General features: G+C 48.1%; 4 protein-coding genes across 4 annotated transcripts; 1 reads left to right on the top strand and 3 right to left on the bottom strand.

The window, feature by feature from the left end:
* Positions 1–2,348: 2,348 nt before the first annotated feature.
* F5B22DRAFT_642472 (uncharacterized protein) lies at positions 2,349–3,212 on the bottom strand (the record flags this gene model as incomplete). The annotated part of the gene is made up of 1 exon (XM_047978130.1): positions 2,349–3,212. The coding sequence occupies one exon, from the start codon at positions 3,210–3,212 to the stop codon at positions 2,349–2,351; it is 864 nt and encodes a 287-aa protein (XP_047834815.1).
* Positions 3,213–4,353: 1,141 nt separating this feature from the next.
* F5B22DRAFT_342450 (uncharacterized protein) lies at positions 4,354–10,399 on the bottom strand. The gene is made up of 3 exons (XM_047970899.1): positions 10,267–10,399; positions 7,080–10,106; positions 4,354–7,026 (listed from the first exon to the last, which is right to left on the bottom strand). The coding sequence occupies exons 2-3, from the start codon at positions 10,104–10,106 to the stop codon at positions 4,558–4,560; spliced, it is 5,496 nt and encodes a 1,831-aa protein (XP_047834814.1). The 5' UTR covers positions 10,267–10,399; the 3' UTR covers positions 4,354–4,557.
* A 3,033-nt stretch (positions 10,400–13,432) lies between these two features.
* On the top strand, positions 13,433–15,953 carry F5B22DRAFT_342376 (glycolate oxidase). Its single transcript, XM_047970898.1, has 7 exons — positions 13,433–13,952; positions 14,006–14,098; positions 14,153–14,360; positions 14,423–15,098; positions 15,247–15,555; positions 15,637–15,701; positions 15,756–15,953. Exons 1-7 carry the CDS (start codon positions 13,681–13,683, stop codon positions 15,840–15,842), a joined length of 1,710 nt encoding a protein of 569 aa, XP_047834813.1. The 5' UTR covers positions 13,433–13,680; the 3' UTR covers positions 15,843–15,953.
* Positions 15,776–17,290, bottom strand: F5B22DRAFT_590018 (putative carnitinyl-CoA dehydratase). The gene has a single exon (XM_047973777.1). It carries the CDS (start codon positions 16,893–16,895, stop codon positions 16,065–16,067), a length of 831 nt encoding a protein of 276 aa, XP_047834812.1. The 5' UTR covers positions 16,896–17,290; the 3' UTR covers positions 15,776–16,064.
* Positions 17,291–18,196: the final 906 nt, after the last annotated feature.

The raw sequence follows: 18,196 nt of genomic DNA, 5'->3' as shown, positions 1-18,196 counted from the left end.
AGCATCTTGGTGCGCGCGTGGCGTGATTTATTAGCCATGCACATGGGAATGACTGCGAGGGCATCGCCAAAAGTTCCCAACCAAGGCATGCAGTACATACGCTAAGTAGGGCCAGCTCTGGGCGAGGAACCCGGTAAATCTAGATATCCATGACGGGTCCACAACTGACCACTACCTAGGTAAGTATCTGCCTATGTCCAACATATACACGCTGGAAAGACTTTTTTGTCTCCTTGTTACGCCTTAGTTCTTCCCTTTTGGAAGATAATGAAGAAGGGAACCCCTCGTACATATAAAGCCGCGCAACACATGCAGAAGGTGAGGTGTAGAAGAGAAAGTATTGTCAGGCGGAATTTTCCTCAGTCCACTGAAACGCATATTGAGCACCCGGAGTTAGGGAAACATTGCCATCGTGGAGGACCCGACGTCGGGCTCGGGCTCGGGTTCGGGGCAAACCGTGTTTCTCGTTGACAAGATGGAAAGAAATCATGTCACAGGAATTCTTCAAATAGCCAAGACTTCAAGATTCTAGGCTATGCATTATCAGCATTCCTAAAGCCAGACAACAGAGATTGAGCCACGCAGAACGATAGGATTGGTAAAATATTCGCCAATATCCGTTGCGTAGACATCGGTAGGTGAGCCGACCGTTGGTAGCGTCTGCCGAGCCGTTCTAGCCGTTTCAACATCCATGGTGTGCGCTGCCGATCTCCAAAGGACCAAAGGACGAGAACAGGGTCGAATTGAACCTAGCATAACCCTAGCTATAATCAGGCTGGTATCTGCACACTAACTTTAGGTGTGTAGGCCAGTACTTAATCCATGAAGTTCTGCTGCGTACATGTAGGGAGTCATTATTATAAGTATGGTATGGGGCTAAGGATATCATTACATGTGCACAATACGGAATTCGGGATCATCTTGAGTCTGTGTAATGCATAACATTATAGCGTAAGTAATATAGTAACTATCGAATAGACACTCTCTATGATCCCATGTAATGTAAGTAAGCACCTGTCCCATTTGCCGAACTCCGCCCCGTGCCGTGATATCGATACACTAAACTCGAATCCGTTAAGGCCTCGGCACTTGAGATTACCTACATGTATATGTAAAGTACATGTATAATCTAGATAACGAGACGTGGTAGGATCACCTGCACCGATACTTGAAAATACTGAGTAGGTGAATAAGGTCAAGTTATTATTCCTTCTATTAATTTGAGTTAGATCAAAGAAGAGGTTGCCAATTAAGAGTCTGGGTGTTGCGTGTGTTAAAGTAGTCAAGGGATATTGCTGCAATATTAACTCGTACCAAAACTAAGAATTGAGCAACAAGTGTTATAACTGAGGTGCAACTAAATTATAGCTAAGGTATAACCATAGCTTAACTTGTAAATAATTATATTTAATAGAACATAGGAAATAGGAAAGAAGCATTAAGCTAACATCGAATAAGGCAGAGAAGGTGTAAAAGCAAAAGATGCACTATGTACCTAAATGCTATTTGGTAATACTTGCCAAGACTAGATTGCTACCAAATCGTATATCGTATTTAGTCCACTGCAGTGCTGTATGTAGGTCTTAAGAATTATCATCAGCCCTCCACTCCGCCCTCTAAGTACGCATGCATATGTACGCGGAGCTCCATTCTCCAACAGCTCCCCCACAAGATATTTAACCCCGGCTTCAGGCGATGAAAGTATAACATACATCCTGTCAATTCTAGCATACTGTAAACCGCGGAGGACGTCATCGTGCGGCCTCCAAGTCTCGTAAACTACGAGTTTATTACCAGAACCTTGAATGATAATTAGCTTATGGGCTCTCTGAGTTGATATTCGCACAGTTGGACGAAGGGCGTCATTAATCTTAGGGACTTGCCTAGAGCCAATCGGATACAATATGCATGTGCAACTCCAAGAGGCAAGGATACAACAAATATAGATAATATCACAGCTGTAAAATAAGGTTGCATGCACGCCGGACTATACAGTAGATCGACTAAGAGACATTACAGATGCGGGAGTGTCTGGTAATACACTTCCATCTTTCATTTTGGATCTCTTTTCAAGTTCGCAAGTACTTTCAACAGCCTAGCCCGGGCAAACTTGCATGTGTAATCTTCCAATTATAGCTTGAGTCTGCGGACAACGGCTACTCATCAGCACACCATCCTTACTGTATGGCCAGCCCCCGCACCCCACACCGTCATATTGCGTGCGAAATACTTCCAAGCTATTCGTAAACTGACAGGCTATTGCATGGGCTTCTACACGGAGATCTAGTTTTGCGTTCATAGTGTGCTTATTGAGACTCATAATCACAAATGATTCGGTAGACCTCGACTCATCGACGGCATGGAAAATCCAAAAACTTGCCCATCTCCCAGAATTTGCTGATGGGTTCGTTACGAAGTAGGACTTTATCGTCATGGTGGTCATAATTTCGGCCAAAGATGCCTTTCTGCAGGTCAAGTAGGCTGACGTATGCTATGTGTGCTTGGTACGGATCAAGATATAGCGCAAGGCATCTTTCCACACCGGAGAACATATCTCTGTTATATTCACCATTGTAGCCTGAATCAGCACTCGTGACTATGCAGTGACCTAAATGAGCGCATTCGTTTTTTAGCTGTGACTTATTAATAATGTTCAACAGCATAAGTTGTCTCACACACTGGGTCTGCAAAGTAGTTAGACTTTCTGATCTTCGTCGCGTAACTGCCAGACGCTGGCTGTTGTGAAGAACGACTAAGTCTTTATAAGATAGCTTGTTAGAGACAAGCACGAAAATGTCATGCTTGAGGCTGATATAGATAGCCCATGGCCGAGAATCATCAATATCGATGTCTTTTTTTCTTTTTTCCCTTTTATCATCATCATCATCATCGTCATAATCACCATAAATGTCGGTGGTTAGTGATGTTATAGGTGCAGAAATACGAAGCCGGATAGGGTAGAGGCGCTTTGCCACTTCACGGCTCTCATGTGAGACGTAGAAGTGTGGCGAGCATGCGAGATACCAGGTAGGTATGATTCTTTTGGTGTCTTCGGATACAGGGAGAAAACGGTCTTCATTATGATCTAAGATGGCGGTCTCCCATATAGCGAGTCTCAGTTCTGTCGGTAGGCTCTTAAAAAAAAGAAATTTCTGTGATAATCGCTTGGGCCGGCGTTCTTTTGGAAGACGGGGTTTCTTTAGTTGTGGCATGGTGGTAGATGGCATGTATTAGATGCCATCGGTATACCAAACTTCGCAAACGATGGATAGCTTTGATATCCGAGGTAGAGCCAAATGCCGCTGATTGGTCCGAAGCCTTGTGGAACTTGAGCCTTTTCCTTCGAATACCTAGTATCGTGTGAAGTTGCATGTGGGGAATGCACACCCAGTGCCACTGGCCTATAGGATGGAATTGTCCAGTCCTAGGCAATATCCGAATGTCTGCGGTTCGCGAATACCACTCGCAGCCCCCAGATACGCGATCGTGATCTCGAAGTATGTCTTGTAGTAGCTTGGTATAGTCGGCTTTTGTGATAATCTCATGCCGTCGCGAGAGACGGCAAGGCGATGGCTTGGGGTGAGCTGCTAATGACTAACCGAAGACACATTGGTAGAAATTCCGAGTGATGACAGTCGTCGCCTTATTACAAAATCTCGGTCTCACCGTCGAGGCTATACACTCTGAACTGCTTGCATGGGCTGACTGGCGATGATAAGGGTCAATTCGAATGTGATCTGCTCAGACTTGGGAATGTGGATGTGTTGGGGCTGAAGGTAACGGAATTCAGACCTAGAGAGTGCCTTGGTCTGTGGCTACCTACCAGGTCCCTAAGTACATATGGTAGGAGGTATGTACATATGTATCTAGGTAGCTTTGCGGATCTTCCCTTGTAGAAGAGAGTGAGATGAGCGAGTGCTTCAGTACCCAAGTACTTCGGGGATGTGTGCCTGTGGCAGGAGCAATGGCGATTATCAGGGGCAGGGGCAGGAGCATTTGCAGCATGTTGTACCTCTGTCACTTCGTCTACCACACGTCTGTACCTTCCCGACTTGATGGTGACAGAAGGCGGACCTCTCAGGTTTTTTGCTGCCTACCTAGGTACCTACTTATTGTTCCTATCACGATGAAATGGGACTGCTGTGCGTAAGGGAACTAGAGAGGTATCGATAGATCTTCATCTGTGTATTATTATATTTATATCTTGATGCTATTCCCGCATGCCTGCAGAGAAAGCAAGTAAAAGTCAAAACGAATAAGCTAAAGGCCACACCTTCAGACTGCCTAACCCCATCCCACCTGCTCTATGCCATTGTCCCAGAAACCCCCAGCGCTCACTTGAATGCAACCGTTTGCCCAGGATATCTCAGCCGTCCCATGATGATCTATGCTCTTTGCAGTAAACAAAAGAAACTATGTAAATACACAGGGCAGTAAACCCCTTTGTACAAGCCATGTCCTTACGCCCTTACCAAATGCCGCTATATATCAAGAAGAAGAGAAAAAAGGAGAGAAAAAAGTAGAAGGCAGAAATAAGCGAAAAGGGGGTATCAAAAATCAACCAATAACAACTTCTTGCGTGACGAGCCCATAGATCCAACTTGCCTCCATGACAGAAGCACACTGGAAGCACCATTTACTGACATTACCACCACTTCCTCCTCCCTTCGGGGCTACACCCATCTCGCCGCGCTCGTCGCGCACTTCTTCCCAAACATTAAGCAGAATGCCTCGGCTGCCGAGCCGCGAGAAACAGCGGCTACCTAGCACGATGTCCAATACTACTTTGGCAGGGTCTGTAGATTTCTTCGGGATCGTCGTCACTATGATCCGCTTCTCCATGCCCTGATATTTTCTCAGGTTCTGTCGTGTCCCTTGGTCTGGACGTGTCACCTCGAGATAGCAATTTCCATAATCTTCCCATTTACTAGCTGACACGAGAAGATGTAGTCGGATCTTGAGATTATTGGTTGTGAGGCTCATTTTGTTGACAGCTCCACTGTTTGCAGCACTAACTGATGGAGATCGAGGGGATCCCGAAGACGATGTATATAATGAGTTTTCCCCGCTGCCGAAGCGGGATTGTCGATGAACCGAGGACATGGCAATATTGAACTGGCCACCGCCGCCCATGAGTTTCTTGAGGAACGATGTGGCTGATACACTGGAAGGAGATGTGCTGCCTGCGGATTGCGACGGTGCGCGGGCTGAGGCACGATAACTGTTTTTGCGGCCGAACCAACTTCGGCGCTGGCTGCCCCCGTCACCGTGGTCCTGGACATTCTGACCTTGTCCAAAGGCCCGAATTCGCGTTTCCTCTTCAAGGGCTTTGTACTTTGCGTTGTCCAAGCGCGCACGATGGACCGCCATGTATAGGGATTCACATTCTTGGAGTGACGGGGCTCGGAAACGGAAGAAAGAAGTTTCGACTTTGTTCACCTTGGGATATAGTCGGGCATAGCTCAAGACCGGAGACCTTATTTCGAGATCGAGAACTGTACTGGTTCGAAGCATAACCAAGGGGGTGAGATCTAACGCAATGAGAGGGCGTTCTCCGTCATGATTAGGATCGTCCGAGGAAGTATGTGTTCGTTGGAAGGGATAAGCTTCGATCAAGCCTGGCGTTGTCACAATGGAGCATATATCAGGCCACAGATCTTTCCAACATCCATGTTTATTGTCCCAGTAGGAGATGGTCGCGAGAGATTTGAACAAATACTCCGGCTGTGCGCTTCCTATCTTAGGCGTCTCCATTTGCGAGGCCGAGACAGAAGGTGTAGGAGTTACCGAGCTTCTGGAACTAACAGATTCCGTGTAGGAGTCGGAGTCTCGTCTTATACTGATGGCTGGTGCAGCGTCGGGCATGTCTGCATCCTCAAGCTCATCGTCTGAAGACTCGTCGGAATATGAATACTCATCTTCGGATGCTGATGATGAGAACGAACTCTCGGAAGATACGTCTGAAGGATAATACTCGTGCTTCAAAGGTGAAGAGTTTCGGCGTTTTAGGCTGGAATATGCCTCTGCAGGGGGTGCAAGTATTGGTGATTTATTTGGCTCTAAACTTCGATGTATCGGTGGAGGTGGTGCACCATCTTCTCTGTAAGGGGCATCATCTGGGATCTGTTCCTTGGAAGACGGGGAATTGGGATCTGTGCCTTCTAAGTGCGTATGGGTATATTGTTCCTCTTGGTTTTCTGTAGAATCTGATACAGAGCGACGAGACTTCATGGATTCCCAGGCCGATTCTCTCTCCGGAGATGGAACAGCAGGAGGTGGCCTGGTTGGTGAACTAAAATGAGCCTGGTGATGGTCCTTGGAAGTTTTGAGTTCCTTCTCGAGACCGTTGGGAGAAGTACTAGTTGGCAGGGGATATAATTGCTTGGGATACCGTTTTCTCTCCCCTACAGGTGTGTCCAAACTCACAGAGCTTGGAGACAACACCGAAATCCCTGTGTCGGGAACGGTGATTTCTTTGATAGCCGGTGGTATGGGGTTGCTACCCAGAATCTTCAACCAATCAAGAACCTGCTCTTCGTTATCCGTGGCCAAGGTCAAAAGCTCAAAGTATTCATCCTTGTAGCCTCTTATCATGACAACTAACTGGTGTTTGTTGTCTCCTTTTCGTGCAGAAACATGATTACCAGTTATAGGGGCAAATAACAGCCACGATCGGCCACCACTGCCAACTTCCCTAATAAGAAGATCACCAGGATCAGACTTGAAAAGCTGGTTGTCTCTGTAGACAAGTTCAACTTGACAGTTAAGCCGCTGACCACTTGAGTGTCGAAGATCAAGCGAGAAAAAATCCTTTGCATATACTTGTCGAAACCGATCAATTCTAACATTGTCGGCGGCTGCCATGGTCTTTAGGTCACGGGTCCGGCTCGTGTCAGTTTTTCTTGCATCATCATCGACAATTCGTGCTGTTTCCTCTTTGTGCCTTTTGCGAGCTTTCTCCTGAAGTGCCTCCCACTTTGATGCGAGAGATTCGTATTGTGGTGTGCCGGCCACAGCTCGGTATCCCTGCCACATTTAGCCTCAATATTTATGACGAATGGATGTAGGTAGTTACTTACCTGAATGAATTTGGTTATCCATTTTGTGCGCACCAAGGGGCGTTTCAAGAGGTGTGCCACATCTATACGATCGCCATGTTCATTGAGAATGTCACCTTGCTCATTACGAGGCAATGCATCTATAAGCGAGTCTTCGTCATCTGGAGATGCAGGCGCTAAATTGACGATAATGCCTTGAAATCCGAGACGCCATACATCAAGGTAATCACCGTATATTGGGGTGATAGTTTCAAGCCATTGTGGCAGTCTATGTGCGTCCCTTAAGGGACATCGTCGATGGTGACTTCTGAGCTTTTCAAGGACAATGCCCATGCTTACTACCGCCTTGGGTAGAGGGTCATCCTTGTTTGCACCTTTTGGGGACGTGAAGAGATCTCCTGACTGATCTCGCTTTCCTTCGACGAACTGGGAGAGAAGAACAGGAATAACACCATCTACAAGTGTTTTGAGTTCTCGCGAGTACAAGTTCTCATCTCTTGCGAATTCCCGTAGAAGGTTATCTACAGTGGCGTCATGAAGGTGATTGGATACTCTTCTCACACTGCGGGCAGAACGGAGACTTCGATTTCGACTTAGACTCTCGGAATCATCGGGCAATGAGAGCACTGAAACTAAGTCAGAGTGTTTGGTAAGTCGTCTCTTCAATGCCGGCTTTTGACTTCTTTTACGGGAGACAGCAGAGCTCCGTGTTAATCCTGTACTCCTCGTCATCGTAGTGTGGGTGATCGTTGTATCAGAGATCTTCGAAGATAATTCTGACTCTAGCGTACTGAGTGTCTCTGCGTCTGAGATGATGGTGGAAAGTTCATGGAAACCATTCGTAGGTGGTCGTCGTTTCGGGTTGAGAGGAGCTGGTCTAGGCTTGAGCGACTCTGTTGATATAGTGGAGTCTTCGTCAGAGGGAGTTAGGCTTCGCCTTACCCCAGAAGACCGGGACGGTTCGTGATATTCAACAGTTCGATCACTCTCATCGTCCATAGCCTCATCATAACTTGGATATTCCTTTTGGTTAGGAATAAGGACGGTGGATTCTCCGCGAAATGCGTCTCGGATCTTTTCTTTGAAGCCCCGTTTTGAAGCAAGTTTCCCTGGAGAGGACGGGGTTCTCGTGGCTTGGCTTCTTCTAAGCCCCGCTGGTGATGTAGGAGTTGTTGGTTCGTCACGAGGGCTATCGTATGGAGACTTCGACCTAGACTTCGGTTCATCTGACTTAAGGTGGTTATCACTATCCTCATCAGGACCTGCAGATATAGGTCGTGAGGATGAGGCAGAGCGACGTGCTTTGCTTTCATATGCCCATTCTTTCTCGATTGACCTCCTTTGGGGTTCGCGACTACGTTCTTGTTGCCTACTATCAACAAACGGATCTACAGTATCCTTCAGCCAGTTTTCAATGCTTGGCGGCTGGTTGATCACGGGTTTGGGCGGATCAACCTTCTCGGCCAAGATCTTTTTCCCTTCATTTAGAGCTTTCTTGAAAACGTTAGTCGCGCCCTTAAAGCTTGATTGTCTGTTAGCTTTTGGTTTCGTTATCGGGCGCCCATGGCCCCGAGGGAGCTCTAGTTCACTGAAAGCAGAATATCCGAATGGAATATCGGCGAGGGGCTTTTGGGGTATACTAGAAGGGATGTCCGACTCATCTTCCAAACCACTAGACCACGACTCGCTATCAGATAAATCTTCAGTCATTGTAGTTCCAGTTTCGGCTACGCTCTTTGCGCGCCTTGGTCGGGCAGCATATGATTTCTTGGTGGTAGTTCTCCTTGATTTTACTGGCGTCTGCGACTGGTCCGACTCTGAGTATTCCGTGGTTTCTGCCCCAGCAGATCGTGATCGACGGCGAGAGATGTTGGTTGCACTGGGGCTTTCCACCCTTGATGTCTGTGCTGAAGCTGCTCGCACAGTGCTCGAGTCTCTCGATTCTGAGCGAACAGGTCGAACTCGGATTCCATCATCGGGCAGAGTTTTTGTTTCGGGGTTTACTTTCCTTTTTTGTTCATGTTTTTCATTCAGACGAAGAGGTCTGACGCGGATCCCATCGTCTTCAATGGTCTTTGAATTCTCGGATTGGGAGATACTGGCGCTATGGATATCGCTTTCGCTTGGGATGTCGCTGGATATAGGTTTCACGCGTATTCCATCACCGCTTCCGACCGACCTACTACTAACAGACACAGGTACCTGAGGGCGTTTGCGTGGCTCATCTGGAATCTCCACTCGGCTAGCCCATTCTTGGATCTTTTGGGAAACAGGTGGGTTTGGATTCGATCGCGACAAAAAATCCTTGGGCAAAGGAGAACCGCTACCCTCATGTGGGGTTTTCTTTGGTGTAGAGTTTTTCGAGGGGCTCTCCGACTTGTGATTTTTGACCCAGTTTGTGTCACTCACGACGCGCTTCTTAGGCGGGCTCGTGGGAACAGGCTTTTTCTGGTCCGCTTTGCTAGATCCGTCACCTTCCGTGTTTGTTGTGAGAGATGGCACACTGAGCGGCGGCCTCTTCTTTTGGCGCATCTTGATCCTGACACGATCCTCCTCGGTGACACTTTCTTCGTCTACCCGTATATTGATTTCACTGGGTTCGCTCGGGGCCGCAAGTGGATCGGCCCGAGCCATGACCTCTGCGTTTGCTTTCTGCCATTTCGTCACTCGGTCACGGACGCCTCCAGGAGCTTGGACTCGCTGGACGGCAGCTTCTCGCATCTCCTGTTTGACTGCTTCGAGGCTCATGCGTCGTTGTCGGATCATTTCTTTCGCGGCCTTCTTGTCGGCCGCGATGCGGGCAGGTGATGGACGACCGAGCAGAAAGTCGGTAAGAAGCGTAGGGGGTGGTTTTATCGTCGAGGCTCGACGACGCCCTGTGGCGGTCGTTTTCTTGGGTGTGCCATCTTCGCCGGCTGCCGCATCATTGTGGTCCACGGTATTGCTTGGATCAGTACTCGTGGCCTCAGATTGAACAGGGACATCGGACTGAGAGGATTGGGGCCCCGAAGGGTCAGTTTCTCCTTCGGCTGAGTTCAGGGCTGTCATCTAGACGAGACATCAATGTAAGCTTTTGCAACATTCCTATGGGTCTTAGATTAAATGGAAGAAGGGTGTGATCTGCACGAGGCCCGTGGCAAGACATGGGCTTCTTTGGGTATAGAAGAATGTAAAAGAATGTAAACGTCTAGGGAACGGGCTCGCTCACTTGGCCGCGTCATAATTCTAGATAGGTCAATCTATACTCAAGGCAGGCAGGTTGACTTGTCTCGTATGTTTCCTTTTCAATGCACGGATTGGCAAGACTGAAATGCCACGGCGCCCATCCATCCAATAGATGAAGCTGCTGGCGGCGTGTTTGCACTGAGAACAAGACGGGGGATGCAACCAACTCAGCGCGCGGGCTGCAGCTCAACTCCGGGTCAACTTCAAGAGATCGGTCGACAGGTAGGCGTAGATGTCAATTGGGAACGAGTCAATAGCTTCTAGCGAACGCGAGAACAATGTTGACAATGATGCTAATGGTGCCAATGGTGACGATGATGTCGACTTGTTGTACTTGTGGTAGTGTTGTTGTTATTTTATGATTATTGGATTGGGATTTGGCTTGTTTGCGTCTTGTGGGAAGCAGGAGTGGGCAAGCGACTGGAGGTAGGTCAAAGGTAGGTTGGGATGGATGATTTGTTGTTGCTCTGTGATGCGCAAATAGACCCATCCCATTCATCACCTACGTAGGTACCGTACTATACTTACTTACTTACCCACCTACCCACCTACCTACATATATGTACACCAGCCTATCAACCCGAACTTGGCTCCGAGCCCGTCCCGTCCGAGTCTGCTCCTACTACTACCGTAGGTACCTTATTTACTCCGTATGGAGCTACTGTACTGTGTAGGTAGCGAGGTAGCTTCTGCATGTGAGAAAGCTCATAGAGTACTGGACGGTGGACAGGCGAGGCAGGGCACGCTCTTGTCTTCGTACCTAATACCCAGAAATGCCATCCTCGCCATCATCATCATCATCATCATCATCATGTTCTGGGTTGCACTACGTAGTAGGTTGGCTAGAGTCTGCTAAGAGGCTGACCATGCACCACTCAGGTTAGATCACGGCAATAGATACAGGTTTGCTCCCCTGGCAACCAATGGTGGGCTATCCAAGACTCCAAGACGTAAACAATGCCTGACAAAGTAGGAGGGGTGGACCTTGCCGAGCAGGGGTGCCTCAACCACACCCCGACGATGCCTCGACGATGCCTGGCCTATCAAAAAGGGGGCATAAAGAGCCCCCCCTCCAGCTCCAGCACCGGGCTCTTCTAGTGTACGAACGCCTCCATAAGTAGATGATGATATGGGTAGGTACATCCAGGTACTACGTAGGGACAATGGAATCCATCGTCATAGGTAGGTTAGGTGGTTAGGTAGTAATAGTAATAGTAATAATAATAATAATTATACACGTTGGCTTCGTTCTGGCGAACGGCTCCCGTTTTGTCGTCTCATGATGGTCTGCTCTGTGACCAAACATCTACACTGTCTGATGCAGTCACAGGGCCGAAGAGAAGGCTCGTGGCGCTGCTGTATTGTCCCGCAATGAGGCAAAATTTCGGTTTCTCTCGATAACGTAAATGTTTCAGTTTGGCTTGCCAAGCGATTCTTGATCACCGAAAGACAACACTCGTCTCCTTTTCTTGACCGCTGGAAGAAAAGCAATGCGTAATACCTACCTACTGCTTAGATTGAGCGATGTGGGACATTGAACACTGCCAACGAGTGCTTGGCACAAGGTACCGGTACCTAATTCGACCATAGCACACGAGAGGCCGCGAAGTAGAACCAGCTGATTCAACTTGGGTCATCTTGTACAGCAAGTCTCTTCCTTAATTTAATTTCTCCTTCTAGGTAGGTACCATATTCTATTCTATTGTTCGCCATTTACTAGGTACCTAGGTATGTAGGCAGTTTTGGATATTCCACATTCTTCTTTCTCACAAAAACACGGACAACCAGATATCACTATATCCCCCATTGTACGGCCCATCAAGAAACAGGAGCGGACATCCGAGCGGAACCGACCTGCATCGCTACCCAAGCATGAAAAAACAACTGTTGAACCAGGATCCATCCATGCGTGCAATCTGTTTCAAGTTCGCTGTAGTTCACCAGTCACAAGGTGCTTAAGTAGGTAAGCTTTGACGATTTCCCCCACTATCAATGAGCATTCGCGAACAGCTTTCGGCCAAGAGCCACGCCCGTGAGCAAAGACGTCCGCTGCAACACGTCATACCACTTACGATCCAGCCTTTCTTACTCAACTGTCCGGATGTATCTGAATATCTTCGAACACTCCCATCGCATTCGCATTGAAATAAATACTTCAAACGCCGCGTTGGGAAACCTTGGTCCACAGAAAGAGTCATCTATTAGACGATCTAAGTCCTTGTCATCACTTTTACTTATACCGTTGCACCGTCCTTCCCATCTGATTCTCGGTGAGTACATATACGCAGTAACATGGTATTACTGCTTCGAGACGCGTGCGAAGAACACCCCCTTCTTCATGTGCTACCCGTTGGCGTTGCACGTAAGAATTTCGTTGACGGGCGATGACACCAGCACGGGGTACCTGAATCATAATCAATTGAATTCCTCCTCCTAGATGTACATATAACGTACAACTAGATACCAACCACTAGCCTTCGAAGTAGCGCCGACATCAGGTTGAGAGTATCAACTAGCTAGAGTACTTGTATGGATTTGAGAGTCTTTGACGTCTGTAGGTATTGACTATAAAACTCTTGCAAAATGCTTAGCGAGTAACAACAGCCCCTCCATTCGTCTGCCTGCCTAGTTAAGTCATATACATGTCTCTAAGTGGCTGTAAGTGGACGGCCTATCACCAAATATGCAAAGACCCAACAGCATTTCTGAACATTCTTCATTGTAAACTGACAAATCATATACAATCAGTCACGCGATGGAGCAGCCTTTGAATTGCAGTAGCTTCGAATGAGAATCTCGCGGGGAACTCTGTTAGAGACCTCCAGTTCAGCGCTCCTTCGACGAACCCCCCACTGATTGGATTTCAAAGAGACCATCAACCATAGAAAATGTACTATCATAACAAGCGATAGAAGACGAAGCGAAAAGCCTGAGCGCCTTCTATTCTAGATTCATGTCATATTAAGTCGAGATTGCTAAAGACTAAGAGCTAAGTTTTATGGTGAATTTCAAAATTATACTTATGTGAGCCTTCCCTGTTCTTCACTTGGCTGTTTTGCCTGGTGCGGGCCTAGGGGGAAAACCTGCCAGCCTGGGTGAATATCTACTTTAGGCTTGAAGTTCTTCTAAGCAACATAGGTTGCAACGGTGGTAGCGTATCATTCACTATAACTGCCGAGCCATATGTAGTCGATGCGAGTGTCCATATTACCGGCAGCCGGTAGCATAAATGGAAAACCAGTTCCATTCTCCGCATCAGCGCGCCAAGTTGGTCAAGATCGATGAGGAGAAATGCTTACCTATATATAGCCGAACGACGGATAATCCTACCAACATTCATGTAAAGTCAGACCTCCTTCTCGCTCCTTGAGGTGGACATAGTTTGCGCTTTTCAAAAATGGCTGCAGTACCTGGACTTCCACCTGCGTACGCCGACTCTACTTACCAGACTGCCCACGAAGAGGTCTTCTCGACACCTTTAACGAAAACAATCGAGACTGTTTTACCACCTGGTGTCTCTGAAGCTGAATTTTCCAAGGCGATTCAGAAAGCCACCGAGGTTTTGGGGAAAGATGCTGTTTTCACGGGTAATGACTTAAAGTACTACATTGACCCTTACGATATTCCGGAGGCAGGGACAGTAAGGAATATACCGAGCGCTGCTGTTTGGTAAGATGAACAATATCGCGAACTGACAACGTCGCCCGGGCTGACCTCAAAAGCCCCTCATCAGCCGAGGAGCTCCGGGGATTTTTAAAAGTAGCGAATGAGCACAGCATTGCAGTTTGGACATTCTCTCGGGGAAAGAACCTAGGGTACGTTTGCTGACTGCCCATCACACAGAAGATTCCCCACTGACGGCATCGCAGATATGGTGGGCCCGCCCCTCGTACCCCAGGTTGCATCGCATTAGATCTTCATCGCATGAACAAGATCATCGAAGTCAACGAGAAGTTCGGATATGTCGTAGTCGAGCCTGGGGTAACATTCGGAGACCTCTACACGTTCTGTGCGGAGAAGAAATTGAAGTTGTGGCCTAGTGTAGCATCCTTGGGATGGGGTAGCGTTATTGGCAACGTGAGTTCCTTGCTTCCGCTGTGGATGCCAGGTCCTATTCCGAACGAGGTTAACACGAACAGACGCTTGATAGGGGCATGGGATTTATCCCAACTGCGGTGCATCATGAGAACATCGCGGGGATGGAAGTGGTTCTCGCGAACGGCGATGTCGTCCGTACAGGCCAATACGCCATGACGACATCGCCCACGGCACATCTAACCAAACTCACCTTCGGTCCTACGATCGACGGTCTCTTCCTGCAGAGCAACTTGGGAATAGTGACCAAGATGGGTATTTACCTAACACCACAGCCGCAATCCTACATGTCGTGCACATTCGACATGCCCGAGTTCGAAGACGTTGCCACCATTGTCGATGTCTTCGGCGAGATGCGCCGCAACGGGTCTCTCCCGGCCATGGTTTACGTGTTTCACATCAACGAATGGGCCGCTCTTTTCGGCAAGCGTTCAGACTGGTGGAAAGGTGAGGGACCAATCCCGAGTTGGCGAACCAAAGAAATGCAAAAGGAGCTAGACGTTGGTAATTGGAGCGTCAGGTTCGGGCTGTACGGACCTACAGCTATAATCCAGGCTCAATATGCCGAAGTCCTGCGGGTCGTGACCGAAAGGGCGCCGACGGGGAGACTGCAACAGTCCCTATTTAGTGGAGAAGACGGCGGGCTTCTCGAGGCCATGTCAGTTCCTCAGCCTCACGGCGGAATAAGAGTGGGTGTTCCAAGTATGTGGAGTATACCGAGTATGTAACCACTGGAGTCATTTTCTTCCTGTTCTAGTTACTCCCAGAGGCCATCATTACCTATTAGGGGCACAAGTGTGTATTGGGAGTATGCAGAACTCCCGAAACTTTTACCTGAAAGAGTAATTACTGAATCCAGCGGTTGTAGTGGTGAACTTCTATAACGTCCGAGAAGACTCTATCGGCGCTCATGGGGCGTATTCGCCCATCGTGCCGCTCGAGGGCAAGGTCCTGCTCGATTGGGTTACAGCCGCAAAGCAAGTCTACGAATCTCAAGGATTCGACCTCCTGTGTGATTTCTTCATGCATGAGCGATATGCTGTGTTCGTGTGCATGCTCTGTTTCGATAAGACAAGCACAGAGCAGCGGGTGGGCGTCGAGAAGATTTTCCAGCAGCTCTTTAAAGAGGGCTCGGGAAGGGGATTTGCGAAGTATAGGGCTCATATCAAGCACATGGGTAGGCAAATGCCACCTCCCTTCTGCGTCGGGCCATCGAAGAAATCATGATTGGTAGATGACTGATCATCGGGATTTGCAGACCAAAACGCAGAATTATTCGACTTCAACAACCACGCCTATCGGCGCTTCGTCGAAACATTGAAGGTGAGCAAAATGTGAGCCCCCAAAGCTCCAAGCTTATGAACTAACCTGGAGCAGGACGCTTTGGATCCGAATGGTATCTTGTCTCCAGGAAAGATGGGAATTTGGCCTAAACGACTCAGAAACACCAGGGCGAAAATTTAATAAAAACGAGATGTACCAAGTGCAAACATGAGTAAAAACTGCAAGGAACATAATCGGCATATTAATATTCATTCTCACCAACGTCGTCATTACCGTTATAATGGATCCACCAATTTGATGAGAGAAAGAAAAGGAATAAAAAACGAGGCGAAAGGTTCCTTAGCAATTTCCTAGCGCCGAAACAGTATCGCAACATCAAAGCCTGTGCACATTATAATGTACTTACAACTTTGCCTTCTGACCCTGACTCTCCCTCCACTCCTTGAGCCACTTCTGTCCTTCTGCTTTCTGCTTCTTAGCAATCTTCCGTAGTTCATCGGGGTAGGGTCCCCCCGGGCCTATGATCGCCAAAGCCGCAATGCTCTCTTTATACATCTCCGCCTTCAGCTGCCCATACGAGCCTTTGGATCCCTTTGCGACCAGGCCGCGATCGTTGATCAGTTTCAGCACAGCATCCAATTCGCCCACAGCGTCCACAATGCCAGCCGCGAGCGCTGCCTCGGCATCAAAGCGCTTGGCCTCGAGAACGACAGACCGATACACCAAAGGTGTCGTCTTGATGCGAAAAATGGCCGACAGCGCCGGGGGCAGCGGTGCGCCGAACTCGAGCTCATTGACGCAGGCAAACCCCTTACCGCGGCCGGTAAAAACGCGGTAGTCATGATGCATCGCCCAGAAAATGCCGCCAGCGAAGGCGTGACCGTTGATCATCGCCACCGTCGGCATGGGATACGTCAAAAAGCGCCGCAACAGCGCGTATAAGCTGTCTTCCCAGAATCCCGGGGTGGCCTGAGCGAGGCCGAGGTCCAAGCCATTAGAGTAAAACTTCTGGATTCCCGACGTCGTGACTACTACGCCTGGTTCGTAGCCGAACTCAATTATGTCGAGCGCGGTGAGAACCGCACGAATGAATTCGGGCGTTAGTCGGTTATCGCTTGGCGAAGTGAAGGTGAGAAGGTAGACGTTGGATGCTGGGGTTGTGCACACGACACTGCCTCCTGGATATGACGGCCTCGCGGGGATAGGGACTGAGAAAAGCTCTGTGGGCGCCATGATTATCTAGACGGACGGCCGATTACAGACAGTGAGAAGCTCAATGAAAATTTTGGCTGTCAAGCACCTGAATTATTTAATGGGCGGGAATTCCAGGAATGTAGATGAAATAAGGAAGTATGTAATCTGTAAAAGAGGTTGAACCTCGGTATCCCCACTTTAACTTCCTCAGGACGCAAGTGACGGCCAGCAGGCCTTACCGTTTGCACGGGATAACGCGTCGCAATTGAGGATGAAGCTCGATGTATACCTTGGGAATATCTGGTTTCTGAAACATTCATGTAAATATCAGGCAAATTAACTATATATCGTCTCGAGTCCCCAATCCATTTACAACATGTTCTCAACAATGTGCAGCCATTGAAAGCTTAGCGCTAAAGATGCTAGCAGCAGTCACATGTTTTCTATCAGGATACCGTACCTACTGCAGTTTGAGAAGGAGAAATGATCAGGTGTCTGCCTAGGTATTCAAATCATATATCATTCTAGTTATGGCCCCCAAAAAAAAACTCATAGCCCGCGCGTACTATCTCAGTCCAGTGTTATTGCTGGCCTTCCCTCTATGATACTGCGCTTTGAGAATTCCTGCACAAGCATTCAAGTTAGCTTAAGTACATGAGTAGGTATAGGTAGGTATGTAGACCCGTGACGCTAATGCTCAAATCCGGGGTTATAGTGGCGAAACACGCATGTACAATTGACGCCCCTCTAAAAGAAATGAAGAGCAAGCAAGTACTTAGGTTTTTTGGTAGGTATTTTTCACGGAGTACCTACAATTATCATCAAAAATCAGCAATAGAAATGATTACTCATCGAGTGCCCTAGCCGGGTGCATTGTGCTACCGGTAGTCACCACCTTGGTATTGGAGCCTGCTATTTGTAGGTACCTATTAAGGTACTCCACTACCCACATAGGTACACATATGTATCTTCAGCTCCCCTTTGCCGAATGGCTTAGATCAAGTGTAGTATCTGTTCTCTTCAATTTAATCTCTGATAAAGGTCATCGACGCGAGTGGTTACATAGGCAGTGTTCTTATCTTTGGCCTCTCGGAGCTCACTTACCCTCAAGGCATGCCTACAGTGCAACTCTTCCGTGCCCCTAGTACCATACTGCCTCCAGGCGACGGAAACGTTTTGAATTTGCAATGTTTTCATTGAAGTTTTTAGGCTGACCCCGGGACGTGAAGAAGACTTTCATACAACTCTGTGGCACTGTATTGACTTCATAAGGTCTGGGCTCTGGTGCCTAACCTTCCACATAGTATCATCACTTTCGGTATTACTGCCATCCATCAGAC

Source organism: Xylaria bambusicola (genome assembly GCF_022495145.1).
Source record: "Xylaria bambusicola strain CBS 139988 unplaced genomic scaffold F5B22scaffold_4, whole genome shotgun sequence".
Taxonomy (NCBI): domain Eukaryota; kingdom Fungi; phylum Ascomycota; class Sordariomycetes; order Xylariales; family Xylariaceae; genus Xylaria; species Xylaria bambusicola.
This window is presented reverse-complemented; position numbering and strand designations above follow the sequence as displayed.